General features: G+C 36.3%; 1 protein-coding gene across 1 annotated transcript in view; it reads left to right on the forward strand.

Annotated features, from left to right (window-relative positions):
* Positions 1–18,935, forward strand: part of LOC107567464 (extracellular matrix protein FRAS1-like) — a 136,529-nt gene continuing 117,594 nt past the window's right edge. The window contains exons 1-2 of the mRNA XM_016253145.1: positions 1–16; positions 571–602. Of these exons, the coding sequence (XP_016108631.1) occupies positions 1–16; positions 571–602 (48 nt within the window). The remainder of the gene's footprint in view (positions 17–570; positions 603–18,935) is intronic.

Genomic DNA, 18,935 nt, shown 5'->3' on the forward strand with positions numbered 1-18,935 from the left:
ATGCTTTCTTTGAGAAGTAAAACTTCATAACACTTCAAAACACAGTTAACTTCATCTTCACAAGAGTTTCTGGACCATGTTTTCACGATTACCTGCTTGCAATCTAATGCAGTTTTTATAGTCTTAAATGCGTTTGTTTTCTGATTTGTTTGTCTGGTTTTTAAATTATCTTTAAATAATACTGTTTAGCTGCATAAAAAATGTACTTAAACAGTTAAGGTTCTTTCAGTCATTATTCCATTTTGTATTTGTGTTAACCTGGTAAATTAATGTCAAACCTCTAAAACCGAGCAAGATTATAACATGCTGACATCCTTTACTCTTTACAGCCTTTGAGGGTCAACCGTTAAATTTCATTAATGCACCTTGTGACAATCTTTTGTGTTCTTTCACATTGGGCAACAACAAGGGCATTTATGAATGTCCAAGACATTGCCGAACACATGATTGCCATGACTGTGACATTTGTCCACAAGTAGCCTAGTCATGAACTTGTCAATTAGCCTGCAAGTGAAAGCTGATGTATTGATCCTTTTCCACTCTTGTTCACCTCATTTTCTTCATCCACAGGTGCATGTGTCCATCAAGGCTCACTGTTTGCGGTACGTATCCATTCCTCTTCTTATTTTAATTTCCTTTTAATCTGATTAATGTACTTGTGTTGAGATCTGGGGCTTTAAGCAATAATCCTGGCCCATTTATGAAAGACATTGTTGAGGGAAGCATGCTTTCTTTGAGAAGTAAAACTTCATAACACTTCATAACACAGTTAACTTCATCTTCACAAGAGTTTCTGGACCATGTTTTCACGATTACCTGCTTGCAATCTAATGCAGTTTTTATAGTCTTAAATGCGTTTGTTTTCTGATTTGTTTGTCTGTTTTTTAAATTATCTTTAAATAATACTGTTTAGCTGCATAAAAAATTTACTTCAACAGTTAAGGGTCTTTCAGTCATTATTCCATTTTGTATTTGTGTTAACCTGGTAAATTAATGTCAAACCTTTAAAACCGAGCAAGATTATAACATGCTGACATCCTTTACTCTTTACAGCCTTTGAGGGTCAACCGTTAAATTTCATTAATGCACCTTGTGACAATCTTTTGTGTTCTTTCACATTGGGCAACAACAAGGGCATTTATGAATGTCCAAGACATTGCCGAACACATGATTGCCATGACTGTGACATTTGTCCACAAGTAGCCTAGTCATGAACTTGTCAATTAGCCCAATTTTTTATTATATGATATGATTAATATCATGTTTTTAAGTATGATGGTTTCATTCTAAACATGGTGATTATCTCTAATATGGACACCCAACATAATATATGATATTTACCATCTGAATCTAACCATGCCATGTCAACAAATGGAAAAGTCAGCCATATATTAATTATCATGTTAATTACTGTGCGCCTTTAGCCCCAACAGCAGGGGCGTTTTTTACCCCAAATACCATACTTTTACATATTCTTTCGTTATTTAAAAACGGTTGCTTTAATTATCTTAAACAAAACCTGAAAATCATAAAGAAGACATTTGTCTCAAAATATATGCATTAATTTTAGCGATTCTCATTTGCTACTTAAACCTACAACTAGTGGTCGACCGATATATCGCCTTTTTTTTTTAATATCGGTATCGGCCGATAAGTTTTCCTGTTTGGCCGATGCGTTCAAGGCGGGACGTTTATTTTGACGGTGCTGAGAACAGCAGCGCCTGAACACACAGTGCTCACATTCTCCCTCTTGTTCGCTGTTGTCATTAACAGTTCTGTCTAATACGGATAGAAGTCTGTCTAATAATCAGATAGAACGGTTAAACAAAGGAATTAAAATGTATACAAGAAGTATTATAATGGTTTTATATTATTAGTAATAGAAAGGCAAACATTATAATACTTTCTTGTTTGCCGTCAGCATTCAGCAAATACGCATTTATATCATTTAAACAAATCTTTGAATGACTAATGAACATTTAATTTCACAAACCTTGCAAACTTAGTCGAATCCAGTTATGAGATCTTGTGATGTGTGCATTTGCATCCTGCATGATCACGTTTTCTCTGCGTGACGGTCGGTCCGTGTGAATTGAATGCGGACAGGAGGAGAGTTCAGCTTCACTGGAGACATGCGATCGACAAACTTTAAACTCAGGATTTTAAATTATGCTGCGCTTTATGCATTTGCCCACTGTCATGCAGCTGTAAGCTTTTCTTTCTCTTTTGTTTTTACTCACGATCTTTACAACACGCATTGCATTACGTATTTCCTGGCACACTCGTTTTATGCATATTTGGCGCCACCTATTGTTGTGGTTGTATTATTGACATGTCAAAATCTAGACCCTGAATATAAGACGACCGCGTTTTTCAGATGTATTTCCAAGAAAAAAACGTCATCTTATATTCGGGTCAATACGGTATGTTTATTTAACACATTTATTTTTTTAATCCATTTTTTAATTATTTCAAATTTCTTAAATATTAATTAAAATAAATAATTATATCGGCTTTATATCGGCCATCGGCCACCCTGCTTTCCAAGATATTGGCATCGGCATCGGCTTTCAAAAAACCAATATCGGTCGACCACTATCTACAACATTTTAAAAAAACATTAAAACTATTAGATCAAGTAAGTACAGAATCAACTTTGCACTGCTGAGAGCGATCGCGTCAAAAATCAGACAAATATACACGTGCACCTTGAAAAGCAGATGTTTTGGAAAGTGCTACACCACGTTTTTGTGCCATCTATTGGTTTAGATGAAAATAATATCAAAGGCGCCTTTTGCCCCGGGGCGCCTTTAGCCCCGTTGTACCCTATATATTATAAAGTGGGTTGCGGCTTGATGACCATGGGAAAATGTGGGTCCCATGGCCAAACCAGTTGAGAAGCACTGATTTAAAGGGATGGTTCATGGTTCACCCAATAATTTAAAATCTGTCATCATTTACTCACCTTCATGCTGTTCTGAACCTGAACATAAAAGAAGATTTTTTTTAAGAATGTTGGGAACCAAACAGTTTTGATGCCCATTGACTTTTATTGTATGGACAAAACTCTGAGACATTCTTCATACAGGTGAGAGTGAGTAAATGTTGACAGAATGCTCATATTTGGGTGAACTATCCCTTTAAGATTTGCCAGGTAGGGGAGGTGAAAGCTGAGCACCATTCAGAATTGAACTGAGAATGTCTTTTCCTGAATTTAATTCCTGGATTTAAGTTGAATTTCAATTGAGGTAGAAAACTTGAAGAATTTCAATTGTTTTGAATGTAAGGAGGAAGAATTGATTCAAGCTATTTTTTAAGTAGAAAATTAAAGTTTATTAAATGTTAAATCAATGTTTAAATATTTATAGGGTAGGGAGAAAGAAGGATGGATGTATAGATAGATAGATAGATAGATATGTTTTGCTGGGTCGAATAAGCAAATGTTTATAAGGGTTCCATATTTGACTTGGTTTTCCTCAGATTATAATTTTACTCTAACTAGGGGTTCAGTGTTGTATAAGATGTCATGAGAAATGAACACTAGAAGATAGCTCCTGAGTTCGGCTACCTGTCGCTCTCCCTTAAGTGCATCTGCTGGCAGAAGTCAAATCACTGGCAGTCAGAATAATTCATGTTCAGACATGATTCATTCTGACATTTAGGATTCAACACTTCATGCACTACAGTTTCATCCCCTGCTGATCCACCACAGGCTGGAGTTTTCGGGAATGGAAGACTACTGTTGTGCAGGATGAACTGACAGGCCTCGTTTCAAAGGTCAACCTAAAGTTGAATTGCTCGTAAAGTCTTTAATATTAAGATGAGAATCTTTGCTGAAAGTGTCACGTCAGAGATTCAGCATCTCTTTGTGGTTATCTGCACATCTGTGACTTCACCTTTGTTATTGTTTCCGTTGTGTTTTTGAACATGGCTCCCTCTGTGAATTCCATGGAGACAAGCGGAGGTGAAGCAACAGAGGTGGGGAAAGATGGTAGCCTGAGGAAAGACAGCCAGACGGGGCCTGTCTCTGGCTCCAGCCTTCTCCCCCCTCAAATGCCTAATTTTGGATCTTGCTCATGTTCAGTGGCAAAACAAAGGCTTCACGGTGTGTCCTGCCACACAAGACGTCGGGACTGAGTTTGCACTTGTTTTGCTGGAAAAAGAGATCTTCACACATTAAATCTACAGGTCTTGGCGAAAGTCCCAACTGATAACAAGGGAGCTAACATCAAGCCTCAGCCAAGGAAACTATCTTCCAATTCCATGTTCTTTAGCAGCGTTGGATAATGAACTTAACTAGAGGCAAGCCCCTGGCAGGATCATGCAACAAAATGAGTAGTTTTTATAATCCGCATCAATTCAATCCAGACTGGCATTTATGAGAGTAATTTAGGCATGATTTGTGATCAAATTAAGGTGCGTGATCCTTATCTTGGTTGTGTCTTGGAATATTATTACAAAGCTCCTTTTCAAAGTGATGAATGGAAACTCCTGAGATGTTTTGCTGGTTTAAAGGGAACACTGGTGTCTGTTGTGGAAATATGAATCCACCTCATGAATGCCCCCTTATCACCGGTGCCATTTTAAATGGTGGGGAATTAGAAAACAAACACATGTCAGACTCTTGCAATGCTCAATAGTCAAACTTGAACTACTTTAATAGCAGGACTCTTCTTTAAATTAAAGACATCCCAAATCACTGCTAACATATGCACTGCAATCAAAAGATAAAACATCTCAGAGCCAATCATTTACACAGTTTAGTGTCGTTCAAATTGACTTTTTAGTGTGTTTTGGTAAAATCCTTGAGCGGATGCATAATTGTGTATATGTATTATGTGTTGTATTGTGTAAATACTGTGTAATAATGTTTTTCAGTGCTAATCTGGAAAGGTGGTTTAGTAGCGTTTAAGAAGTACAGCTGATACTTGAAACTGAGAAATTAAATTCTTCAGAGCTTTTGGATTGGTTGCACTAACCTGTGATGTTTCTTGAGCATCTGAAGCATTTTAAGAGGGTCCATTGTGTTTGTCTTTTGTGTTAGCTTTGTGTGGGCTATATGTTCCTTTTTTAAGAAGCTATTCATAATGCACATTTCTGAAATTGGATGCAAGAAACTTAGTTTGTCTTGTGTTTCTCAATGATTAACGTGCGCTGCCATTCAGAAGTTCACTTATGCTCACCCAGGCATTTATTTGAATAGAAATATACAGTAGTAAAACAGAATTATTGTGAAGAATTACAATTTAAGTAACTGTTTTCTATTTTTTTTATGGAATCTGTGATACTTTTTGCTCGATTCTTTGATAAATAGAATGTTCAAAAGAACAGAGTTTATTTAAAGGGGTCATCGGATGCCCATTTTCCACTAGTTGATATGATTCTTTAGGGTCTTAATGAAAAGTCTGTAACATAGTTTGGTTAAAATTTCTCAATGGTAGTGTAAAAACACCTTTTTTACAGCTCTTTTCAGAGCAAGCCGTTTTGTAGCATTTTCCTTTAAATGTTAATGAGCTATGCTGCCCCCGCCCCTCTCTTCCGAGCTGCTCTCTGAGGGATTGTTTACTTTAGCCACATTCAACGTGAAACTTGTTAATTCGCACATTATTAGGAAAGGTGATTTGCAAAGATTCATTAAAAAACCTTATACTCACGTCTTCTGTAGTTGAAACTGGATCACAAATGATTCACGCGAACATAGACACATTTAGGTAGATCGGGAGCGCATTCCCTTCAAAAACAAACATAATCCACCGCATCTTCAGCAGCTTAGATGTCGGGAATAAATGACGACTGCTATGTTCATTATTACATCACACAACAGAACACCTCAATCGCTTAGGAGTCATTCTTGTCTACATCTGCTCCGGCCGTGAAACAATGGCGGACTTATGACAGCTCACTCAGGGCGGGTCTAAGGTAAGACGCCAGTCCAGTTTGTGCTGAAATGCCACTGTCAATCAAACTATCGTGGGAGGGGCCTGTTTTTGTGACGTCACACAGACGAGCATCTGAGATCGGCTCAATTTGAGAAAGGGGTAAAGATTTTAGTAGATTAAAAAAAAACACTGGGTGGATTTTTGTCATTATAGGGTGGTTGTGTACACACACTGCCAACACACATTTCAGTTCAAACATCTTGTAAAAGTGCATGTAGCATTTGATGACCCCTTTAAAAATAGAAAGCTTTTGTAACATTATCAATGTTTTTTTTCTTGTACTTGTACACAGTAGTCTATAGCACAAGTGTATATCACAAATTATTTTTTATTTTTTTTACATTTAAATTTTCCACATTTTATCTGCTAGACCATCTCCCCCATCGTAAAGACCCCAGGATGTTTCTGTAAGAGTTGGATGAGAATTAAAAAGACGTGGGGGGTTCAAATCAACACAATGGAGTAGGTGGGTTAAGTGAGTGTCTAAAGGTTAGTGACCTTTACACCATGGACCTTCTCGTAAGCAACTCTATAGTGTGGGGGTCAAACTTTGACAGGAAGTGTGTAAAGGGTGACTGTCTGTGTACTGCAGCAGAGGAACAAGTTTGAACTCATTAGTGAAGTAATCATTCTCATTCACTTTGTTGTGGTTTTGTAAACTGCCTTAGGCTCACTTACCAGTGATCAACACAATGGAGTAGGTGGGTTAAGTGAGTGTCTAAAGGTTAGTGACCTTTACACCATGGACCTTCTCGTAAGCAACTCTAGTGTGGGGGTCAAACTTTGACAGGAAGTGTGTAAAGGGTGACTGTCTGTGTACTGCAGCAGAGGAACAAGTTTGAACTCATTAGTGAAGTAATCATTCTCATTCACTTTGTTGTGGTTTTGTAAACTGCCTTAGGCTCACTTACCAGTTAATTGAATGCAAGTATTTAATAACCATCTTTTTATATTAAGATTCCTCCGGTTTTCTTTTGTCATTAAACTTTTCAAAGATTAGGAAATTATATGCTCAGCTACACAAGCTGTCTTTAAAAAAATGAAAGGAGATCAAAGCTTGTCCTCAGCTGAATTAGTTGTGCCTAGCTTGGATTAAAGTTAGAGGGTCTTTTTTAGCAGCCAACTGCCCAGTAAGCCCTGAAGCCCCTGCTTCTCAGTGGTGTGTAGATGCTACAAACAAACCTGTGGGTGTATTAATAGAAAGCAGTTGCATCTGTTCGGGGTCGTACTGCCCATACCTTCCCTTTGGACACAGGCATACTTTATCTTGTCTGCTGGAAATAGCAGACGGCCTCCAACTCCTTTCTTATGTGGAACCGAGTCAGCAAAGTGTGCTTACATTTGTGGCAGGCAGGTGAGGCAAACAAGCCCCTCCGATTGTTCACCGCCCTCCACACACAGAGATCCAAAGAAACCATTAATCTCATCAGTTCAAAGCTGCCATCACCCGCAAGCTCCGTTTAACAGCCAAACCCACTGGGGCTGTGTTTTCCCCACAGTTTTCACACTTCCAGTAGGATAGATGAAGATAGACAGGTTGGAATTGTTTACACCTGGTATTAATGTCTCAGGTGATCCGATCACAGGTGGCCAGCCAAGACAGATTGCACTAATGCCAGGCATAAACAGCAGTGCGTTATTGGTCGTTAAAGGGGTCATATGATGCGATTTCAAGTTTTCCTTTCTCTTTGGAGTGTTACAAGCTGTTTGTGCATAGATAAGATCCCTAAAGTTGCAAAGACTAAAGTCTCAAACCCAAAGAGATATTCTTTATAAAAGTTAAAACTTGTCCACTCCCTCCTAAAACGCCTCGTTTAAACACACCCCCACATGTCTACATCACTGTGTGGGAAGATTTGCATAACACCGCCCAAATTTTCTTGCAAAGAAAGAAAAAGTCACTTTGAATTGTCTATTAAATGTGACATTATTTCTAGTTGGGCAAATTATTGTCAAGCACATGGACAATTCTGTGAGGAAAAAAATTATAATTTTTTAAAAATCTGTGGCACACAGGTATTTTGTTTCTCATATTTGTGAATTGTATATTTAACTCAACTTTTTTTTTAAACTATTTTTTAAGTTGGCCAAAGGGATGTTATTACTTAACATTTAAAAAATTATTGTGGGATAGTAAAGAAACCGTTTTCCAGCATCTTTTGCGTATTCGAACCCTTTTCAACAATGACTTTAGGATTTTGAGATCCATCTTTTTACACTTGAAGACATTTGAGGGACTCATACGCAGCTATTACAAAAGGTGAAAACATTTATTGATGATCAAGAATGAAACATAATGCATGATGTGTACATTTTTCTTATTTTGTATAAAGTTGACTGTTTTTTTATTTTCTACATAAAGGCTTAGAGGTTTCCCAGAAGACAAAATAATAACTGATGAAACTAGAGGACAATAAACATACATTTCCGACAATATTTGGTTTATCTGTGTTCTTTAAGCCATCCCGTGTTCATTTTGGTTTATCTTATTATTTTCATAATAATAAAGTAAATCTATAATCCATTGCTAATTGACATATCCTTTATCACATAGAATATATTTTCTGCCTCATTCTGTGATATGAAGCCACATCAGATCAGAAAATGAAGTTATTTCAAACACTCGAATGATGTGGAGTAATATCTTATTAAATGTTCATTAACAAAGTGGTTTATAAACGCTTCTCATTAAGTTTGGGAGGATGTTTGGCGCATTTTCCTTTTTCAGATGCACAGCATGTTATAAGCGACTCAAACTCACAGTGCTTGCAGAGATGAACAGCATTTACTGCTGATGCTGTGCATATATGTATTTCATTAAAAATCACAGCTTTTGCGATTCAATAATCACATCAAGCTAAATTGCGATTTCGGTTTGATTTTTGATTAATCGTTCAGCCCTATAAAAAAGTAACCCTGTATAAACATTTCAGTTTGCTTAACAAAGCAATACACAATTTAAAGGGCTCATATGACGTTGCTAAAAAGAACATTAGTTTGTGTATTTGGTGTAATGCAATGTGTTTATGCGGTTTAAGGTTAAAAAACACATTATTTTCCACATAATGTACATTATTGTTTCTCTTCTATGCCCTGCCTTTCTGAAATGCATCGATTTTTACAAAGCTCATCGGTCTGAAAAGCGAGGTGTGCTCTGATTTGCCAGCTATCCAGTGTGTTGTGATTGGCCGAATTCCTCAAGCGTGTGACGGAAATGTTACGCCCCTTACCATACTGTGCTGCCGTGTCCAGCGCGACAATACAAAACCAGAAAAACCCATTATAAACGAGGCATTTGTTGCATCTAGTGGGGACATAATTACTGATTATAATGACTTGTCCTGTCTTTTTACGCGTTGCGTTTTGTATTGCGCCGCGTAAACATAAAACCATGTCTGCATTTGTGATCGGAGAAACGAAAAACAACAAGCGCTACTCTACACTGCTCAAAACTTGCGAGCGAGAGGGGCCTCTGACAGAGACGTGAATAAATACTCTAAATAAATTAGCTCTTTTCTCATTGGGAAGAGTTTGACAACACATTTACTTTGATAAGCTGGATCCAGGTATGATGCAGGTGTGTCATTCCTTTCAAATACTTTCATGGAGCAGCTCAATGAGTCATGTCATGCAGATACGGTTTTTAATTTTTTAAGAATTTAATACTTTTATCCAGCAAGGCCACTAAATGCCTATAAAGACAGTTATAAAGTTATAGAAGATTTCAATTTATGTATGAAGATTTTTATAATGTGTATCACAATTTTCCACAAAATATTAAAGGGGTCATATGATGCTTTTTTAAAGATCATTATTTTGTGTATTTGGTGTAACAGAATATAACACTACCTGCGGTTACTTAAACCACGCCTTCTTTCTTTGCGTGCACATTTGGGCCGCATTATGCAAATATTTCCACATAGTGAGGTAGATATGTGGGGGCGTGTTAGAACGAGCCGTTTTAGGGGGGTGTGGCAGAGTCTTAACTTTGATAAAGAATATCTCTTTGGTTTTGAGACTTTAGTCTTTGCAACTTCAGGGATCTTATCTATGCACAATCAGCTTGTAACACTCCAAAGAGAAAGGAAAACTTGAAATCGCATCATATGACCCCTTTAAGCAGCCCAACTGTTTGTAACATACAGTAGATAATAATGAGACAGGTTTCTTGAGCACCAGATCAGCATATTAATGATTTTATTGTGACACTGAAGACTGGAGTAATGGGTGCTAAAAAAATCAGCTTTGCCATTATAGGAATAAATTATATATATATAAAAAATATTAAAATAGTTATTATATATAGTTAATAGTTAAAAAAGTTATTTTAATTTGTAATAAGTCTTCACAATGACTGTTTTTACTGCATTTTTGGTCAAATGAATGCAAGGTGAGCAAAAGAGACTTCTTTCAAAAACACAAAACTTACTTTTGTGGTGAACATTTTAACGCAGTTCATTCACAACTTAGGTAATTATGATGTTTTACACTGCTGTGGCGCTGTAGATGAAGCAGCTGGTGCAGGAAACACTGATATGCCTAATTTCAATTTGAATTGAACTTTACTTCAAAATGTCTTATTTAGTGTCTCTTTTTCTGGGTTTACATAAGAAATACTCCTCCTTCATGGTCAAGCAGTAGTTCAGAACTTAAATTGGGTTTAAGAACCTGACAGACATTCCACTCCCTGCCCTCAAGTCATACCATAACAAAGCCAAATTAATGAGCACCAGAGGTACTCAAGATAAGCCATAAACAAAAGCCTGCTCTTTTTGTCCCCCCAGAGGTAAGATTTAACTTTTGGTACCCAATTTTTCTTTACTACTGTTCCATGGAAAGGGAGTGATAATGAGTGAGCTGAGCTTTCACCCACCCCCTACTTCATCCTCCATTTGTGTGTGAGAATTACAAAGGCCCTGCTTACACCTAGTATTAAAATGTGTTTTTGTTGATAGACAGAAGGGGTGGGGGGTGGTGGAATAGAAGATTGACATTTGAGAGGGACGTGTTGCTGTTTTTCCACTTATTCCAGAATGGGTCAGGAGGTGGACTGGTGTAAGCTGTCGAGGGGCATGTTTTATTGAGCAGACTCCCTCTGGAATATAAGTGTTTTACCGCATTGACTGACACTTGTTTAGAGAGATCGTAATACTTTAACAGACAGATAATTATCCACTGCAGTGCTAAATATGTAGACTTAACCTAAATCCACCAGGAGGAAAGAGTACTTACTAGGGCTGCACAGTTAATCAAATTTCTAATCGCGATTACAATTATGGATGCCACAATTACGTAATCGTTCAAAGCGGCAATTAATCGTTCAAAGTCCACTTATGTTATTCTGTACGCTTAATCTTTATACATGTTATCTTAAGGGATTTTCCATTGTTTTAGTTTTAGTATAACATTATAATACCATTCACAGTTTTACTTTTTTATAATTTAAAGAAGAAATCAATCCGATGGATAGTTGACATTTGAGGCTTAATACTATAGAAAAGCACTAAAGGTTTTTCAGTTAGAGTGTTTTCAGCTTGTTTATTTTCATATAAAAATATGGCATGCAGTTGCATCAAACAATGGTATAAACATCATTCAATGTAAATTGTGATCATTGTAATTAATAATCGCAATTACAATTTCAAGGGAATAATCGACAATTATGAATTTTTGTCATAATTGTGCAGCCCTAGTACTTACTGTAAGTACTGATTAGTCTAATACTAAATCATGCAGCATTAACTTGCTTTATGAGTTGACATAATTCTATCAGCCATGAGTTCTCTTGCTCTGTTAGTGATTTAGATTTTGTATTATAGGGTCCTGAAGTCACACTGAAGAGTAGTCATGTACACCAATGGAATGAAATAGATAATCACCCCAGATCCTTAACCACTGTACTATTTCTTTTTATGTGCTATTTCTTTTTGAATAACCATTTTGACATCAGAAATACCACCATGGCATGATGAGAGTCATGGTCAATCAGAGGCTTAGTCAAGGTTTAACAACCAGACAGACGTTCCACTCCTTGCCCTAGAGTCATGCCATGAAAAAGCCATATTAATGAGCACCAGAGGTGTTCAAGCTAAGCTATAAAAGCCTCCTCTTTTGACCCCCCCTAAAGAAAGACAAGACAATGCTTGGTAACCAGTGTTGTTTTCCAACGGAACAATGGGAAAGGTAGACACATCAGAACTTCCACCATCCCTCTACTTCAGCCTGTGTGATGGTTGTGTATAGGATCACTGAAAAACACCTGTTGAGTGTCCCATTTGGAGAAAGTGTAGTGTAGCATAACACTATTTATTACTTTACCAGTCCATTCTTTCTGTTGAGATGATTTGTGATGAACATGGGATGGCACTTTAGATGTGTGCAATACAAGACTGGTGCCTCCAGGCAGAGGAGGTAATAGAGGTTGTAAGACAACAGTTTCTTTTCACATCCTTTGCTTTTCAGGGGTTAGGTCCAGGTCAGCACATTGTTCTGTATCAGTTTTGTTATTCTGATGAGGTGTGTTGTAACTTGAACAAGCACTTAACTTAAAATGTATTGTTCTCCTAAAAAAAAAAAAAACATGCCGCTTGCTTGAGGTGGATAAACGTTTTATTTGTTAAGAATACACTTGAAAAAAGAGACACAGTCGCTTCCCTAATGGTTAAACCTCAATTTCTTGTTCTATTTTGGGCCATTTTCCCTGGAAATGGTGATGGAAACACTATTTTATTTATTTTTTTTGTGTGGAAATTTTTATTTTTATTTATTTTTTTACAACCCATGCTCATTATTAAAAACTTGCCTGCGGCAATGCTTCTGTGTTCTATGTTGCCTCTTGCATGTTGAAAAATAGCTTCCCTAATGGTTAAACCTCAATTTCTTGTTCTATTTTGGGCCATTTTCCCTGGAAATGGTGATGGAAACACTATTTTATTTATTTTTTTTGTGTGGAAATTGTGATTTTTATTTATTTTTTACAACCCATGCTCATTATTAAAAACTTGCCTGCGGCAATGCTTCTGTGTTCTATGTTGCCTCTTGCATGTTGAAAAATCTAGTGAGTGGCCAGGTACCAGGTGAGCTACCAAGCAAGTTTACATCAGAAAAGCCATAGGCCTACATATGGAGCTAGGGATGTAATGATTAACCGCGAGCCGGTTGAAAATCGATTCAAATATATGACGATTCAAATCGGTTGAGATGCTAAACAAATCGTGATTCATTTAGGTGTAGGAGTTTATATGAATGTATGTCTGAGGGGAACTTACTGTCTTTAGAAAAGTTTAGATGGTATTTTTTTCTTTTCATCTTGCCTTTGTATAACACATATTAAAGTTCATAAGTGCAGCGCTGCTTTGTTTACAACGGAAACCAAGGAAATGCTTAAAGCGCCACCTGCTGGCAGAGAGTGAATCTGCGTCTCATTCAGCTCGTCTGCTGTTTCTGTTTCATGCAGATATTTTTTATGTATAGTTTCATAAAACTGAAGTCAAACCATTCTGTTTTTGGTTTAAATTTCAAAATGATGCTATCTAATTTAGATTAAAAACTGCTCATGTTGCATGTATGCAGCATCTTTGTTTGGATAATGATTAAAATGCAGTTGTTGCCTCTCATTTTAAATGGAAAGAGCACAGACAAAGCTTTAGTTTGTTTATATGAAGAGATTTCTTTTATTTGTGTTACTAATTTATTTGATTTGCGCCTTGTTTTAAAATTTCAATGTAGTTTTGCTATTTACATTATATTTACGCTTTTGTCCAAAGCGACTTACAAATGAGGACAGTAGAAGCAATCAAAACCAACAAAAGGGCAATAATATGCAAGTGCTATATTAGTATATTATTATAGTGTTATATTTCAATTTCACAAAGAAATGTGCAGCATTTTGTCTAAGCAATGATAAAAGGACACATTTAATTTATAATTTGTCTTAAATCTCATTTTGTAAAAAAAATTGTGAATCGAATCGTGAGTTAAGTGAATCGTTACATTCCTATATGTAGCTGATTATGCGATGCAAATGTCAAAATGTTTTAGTTCACAAATCATTCACTAAAGTAAAAAAGTATTTTCTAGGGCTGACCTCGACTAAGGATTTTTCTGGTCGACTAGTAGTCGTTCATTTTAAGCATTAGTCGACTAATCGCACGTTTATTAATAAACCATTTAAATCATTATAATGAGCCTTTAATTGCCTACATAGCCTAAAAAGCGCTCAAGCACACGCATAAAGCTTGCCACAGCGCACCGGCAGAAGCTATGATAATGAATGTGTCAGGGAAAAACAGTAAGGAGGCTGCATTAACATTTGAATAATTCACTGATAAACAAGTGCTTTCTTTGTTTCGGTTTAAGAGATGAACTCTGCGACACCGACTCATCATCTCCGCAGAAGTGATGTGCCTGTGTGCATGTTTCACACGGATTACATAAACTGAGAATATTTGTTTTCCATTTGACTTGAAAAGCGCATCATGTTTTCTTTCATTATTTTACAAAAGCATGTTTTATTGTTATTGTGAGTGCACACAAATAAACAGAGAGTCTTTACAGATTTGAAAGATGTATTACTCTTATCTGTATGACCAAAAATTACGGAGTAGCCTATTTTAAGAGCAAGTAAGCGCACCGGCGCCTCCATCTGTCCTTCAGTGAGCGCTAATGTTCAGCTTCCACACAAACACTTGAATATAGCGCACATTTCTCTAGGTTAACATTAGAATGAGCGGCCATGTAAAGTTGCTACTACTTACATATTTCAGATGATAAGCCATATTTGTGGTGGATGATTGATAGGCGAGCATTTGGATGTCCTGCCGGATGTACTGTATTACCATAGATCAGCCGTTAACGATCTGCGTGACTTTGCCAATGTGGATTTTTTTTTCTGCGACTAAAAAATTTTGCTTGACCAAGCCTCTTCTGGTCGACTAACGATTAGTCGACTATTAGGGGGCAGCCCTAGTATTTTCATATCGTAACATAGCACTGTTCAAGGAACCCCACAAAAATAAGTCTTTATTAATTGATAATCTGCCCCTGTAAAGATAATTAGTGAGAAAAATTAGAAAAATGGGTGTTTTACTGCCACTAGTGTTCATTTCACCTGGAAACTGCAGTGAATTGTATGTACGTTTTTAGTGTTTTGCAAAAAAAGGTAGAGGCATGTTTTTCCTATGGATTTTTAACAACTTGAATGGAAACATAGCTTATGCTGCAGGAGCATTATGAATAGTCCTTGATCCCTGCTGATTGTTTCTGCTTCTAATCTACTGTACACATTACATACCATAGCGTCAGCGGTCACTTCCATTAACCTTTTCCTCTTTTTAAAAGATGAGTTCCATAGCTGCTTTATCTTTATCTGTGCACAATTGATGCTATAGTGCAACTGTTCAGAGCTATTTGTAGAACATCAGGTCAGTGGGATATATAATAGCATGTGTTAAATTCAGTGTTATTTCTCACAGGAAGCTGATAGACCTGCTTTGTGTGAATGTTTGCTTGTCAGACTGAGTAAGCACAGAAACAAAGACATTGCCTGGAGCCTGTCCATTTCTCTTTTCTCTTCTTGTGGTTCTCTACCACTGGGCTTTTCTGTTTCGATTTGTTTGTACCTCCTGGTTATAAAAAGCATGCTTCCAACTCTGGGGACTCAGTTGGAAAGAAGTTCATGGGAAGGTCAGATGTTCTCTAACTTGCAGCATGAATTACTGCAAACACAAAGTAATTAAGGTGCGCTTTGATGAATCATGCTCGAGGAGGTCAGATCAGAAGGGCTGCGTTTTGAAAGTATATCTGTATCTAGGAAAAACTTCACTTCCTGGGAACAAGTGCCTTTGAAAATGGCCTTGACTCCTTGATAGAGCTGTTAGGAACAAGAGCGCCCATCTTGTGTTTTAATCTCAAACAAAACTTAAAAGTTTCTCCTTGAGGCCCATCTGGAATGAAAAATTTGCCGTATTAAACCAAAGCCTCGTTGACTTCTGTCCTTGACCGATGTTGGCTCACCCAGCTTCAAACCATTCCTTGACCTGGGTGAACTGCAGATTATTTCCATAAAGACAGATAATAAGTTGTTGTATGTTCTCAAACCTGCAATTCTCATTAAATATGTTGATTGCAATTCAGAATCTTAAAGGATTAGTTCACTTTCAAATAAAAAATTTCATGATAATTTACTCACCCCCATGTCATCCAAGATGCTTACATCTTTCTTTCTTCAGTCGAAAAGAAATTAAGGTTTTTGATTAAAACATTCCAGGATTATTTTCCTTATAGTGGACTTCAACAGCTACCAAATGGTTGAAGGTCAAAATTACCGTTTCAGTGCAGCTTCAAAGGGCTCTACATGATACCAGAAGAGGAATAAGGGTCTTATCTAGCGAAACGATTGGTCATTTTCAAAAAAACAACAAAGAAAAACCTCCTTTATAAACAAAAATGCGCGCCTTGCACTGCTATGCGATGCGTGTCCATGACTTCATGTAATACGTAATTACGTTGAAAAGGTCACGCTTGATGTAGGCGAAAGTAAGGTTTCAAAAGATTTAAACATCCAGGCAGTGTTAATTTTGACAGGCATTTTTGATTTAGTCTTAGTCTTTATCTTGAGACAAAAATGCTTAATAGTCTAAGTCACATTTTAGTCATTTGAGTCTTGCATAGTTTTAGTCAAAGAAAAGTCATTGCATTTTTGTCAACTTTTAGTCATTACTTTGTCAAACTGCAGTTACCAACATTTATTTTGGTAGCTATTTTATATGTAGTCTTCAAACAAAAACAGTCATTAATTCTTCTCTCTTTAGACCAAATCAATTAAGCTTATGAGAAATTTGAATCAAGGATTGAATTTGGAAAAACTTGAATAAATTATAACAATTTTCATTTTTGGGTGAACTATCCCTTTAACAGCAGTGAAAAGGGAGCAACTTATAAAAATTATAGTTGTTCATATATAATATATAGTATATATATATATATATATATATATATATATAATTTTATTATATAATTAATAATAATCATTTTTGAAAAAGAAGCAATAAGACAAATACGAAAGAGATACAAATTAAACTCATTTTTCAGATACAGTAGGTTTACTTAACATATTTATTTAACATCTTTTGTTGGTTAACATTAATGACACGGATAGGAACTTAATTAGGAATGCTGTCCCTTTAAGACGGAAGGCATGCATGTAATACTGACACACGTTCAGTTTTCACCCACCTGTTTACGTTCACTTAATCCATAACCGAATGTATTTACGTGAGATACTCTACACAACAGACATTTGGATTGTGTGTGTGTATTTGAGCACTGAGAACTGATCGCGCGCTGTATATGAGAACTGAAGAAGTGGAGAGAGCACTTCTTTCAGCGCGATTCTGCCTATCCTGCCTTCACTAACTTTTAAGTTAATCGACAACGAATTGTGACTCCCTATCCCTACCCCTTCGGGGGCTGAGTCCATTGTTTCAGATTGCTAGTTCGCATTTTGGTAGCCTATCCATCCACTTATCAGATTACAGGGACGCACATTTTGAAGGACAAGACAGTAGCCTATATGATGTATTTTGAATGTCCGGTAGTCCTCAAATAACATTATTGTCCCGTCTCGTCTTGTTAACGAAGACGCGGCATAAATTTCGTCATAGTTTTTATCATCAGATATTAGTTTTAGCTCATCAACGTCCCGTCTTAGTCACAGAAAAAAATTTAGTTAACGAATATTTTTCATCGTCGTCTTCGTTGATGAAATTAACACTGCATCCAGGATACGCACACGAAGTGACCATTTTAAACGATAAACTGACACAAAGACATTTGAATATGTGTCATTGTACATACAACAACTTTTGAACGGTCCTCCTTCTCCATATTTGTAAACACTGACTGAGTCGGTACTTCTGCCTACGTCAAGCGTGACCTTTTCAACGTAATTCGTATTACGGCAAGTCATGGACGCACATCGCATAGCAGTGCAAGGCCCGCATTTTTGTTTATAAAGCATATACTTGTTTTTTTTTTAGAAAATGACCAATCGTTTCGCTAGATAAGACCCTTATTCCTCTTCTGGTATCGTGTAGAGCCCTTTGAAGCTGCACTGAAACTGTAATTTTGACCTTCAACCGTTTGGTAGCCGTTGAAGTCCACTATAAGGAGAATAATCCTGGAATGTTTTCATCAAAAACCTTAATTTCTTTTGGACTGAAGAAAGAAAGAAAGAAAGACGTAAACATCTTGGATGACATGGGGGTGAGTAAATTATCTGGAAATTTTAATTTGAAAGTGAACTAATCCTTTAAATGTGAAGATTTTCAGCCTCAACACTCCAATGAATGATTAAATCTGTTCTTAATTTATTCATGCATAATTAATATTGTTAGAATATCCCACTTTTTGTTTTTTTTTATTAGTGATGTTTTCACGTTTTTGTTATTCATGATTGTCTCAGTCGCAAAATAAGCAAGCTAACATGTAATACATTATATATCTGTCATTCCATACACACACTGTTGACAATGTACCAATCTGATACAGGGAGCACTTTTGAGGATGAAATAATCAAAGATTCAAAGGTTAGTGACATTAAATCTTTTTAAGACTACCGTATCTTTATTTGAATTATTATTAATAATATTATTATTATTAATAATTTTTACAGTGTAGTATTTCTCAGATAACCCCACCCCTGAAAAGAAACCAAACAATCTACAAGTCAATCAGACGGCTTTTCCTGTCAAAATGGGACAAAAATAAGTACATTCTTTAAATTATTTACAGTAAGTAAATATCATAAAATAAGGTTATTGTAATTAAATATACCATATACATACAGTATAAATAAAGAAACAAATAAATAAAGAAACTGAACAAGTAAGCATAAAAAAATCTTTGTGGTCTTATTTAAAACAAGTTTCAACTGTTTTTGTCTGAAAGTCATACATTCTTCAGAATATATATATATATATATATATATATATATAC

Source organism: Sinocyclocheilus grahami, unplaced genomic scaffold (assembly GCF_001515645.1).
Source record: "Sinocyclocheilus grahami isolate Dianchi unplaced genomic scaffold, SAMN03320097.WGS_v1.1 scaffold1161.1, whole genome shotgun sequence".
NCBI classification, from domain to species: Eukaryota; Metazoa; Chordata; class Actinopteri; order Cypriniformes; family Cyprinidae; genus Sinocyclocheilus; species Sinocyclocheilus grahami.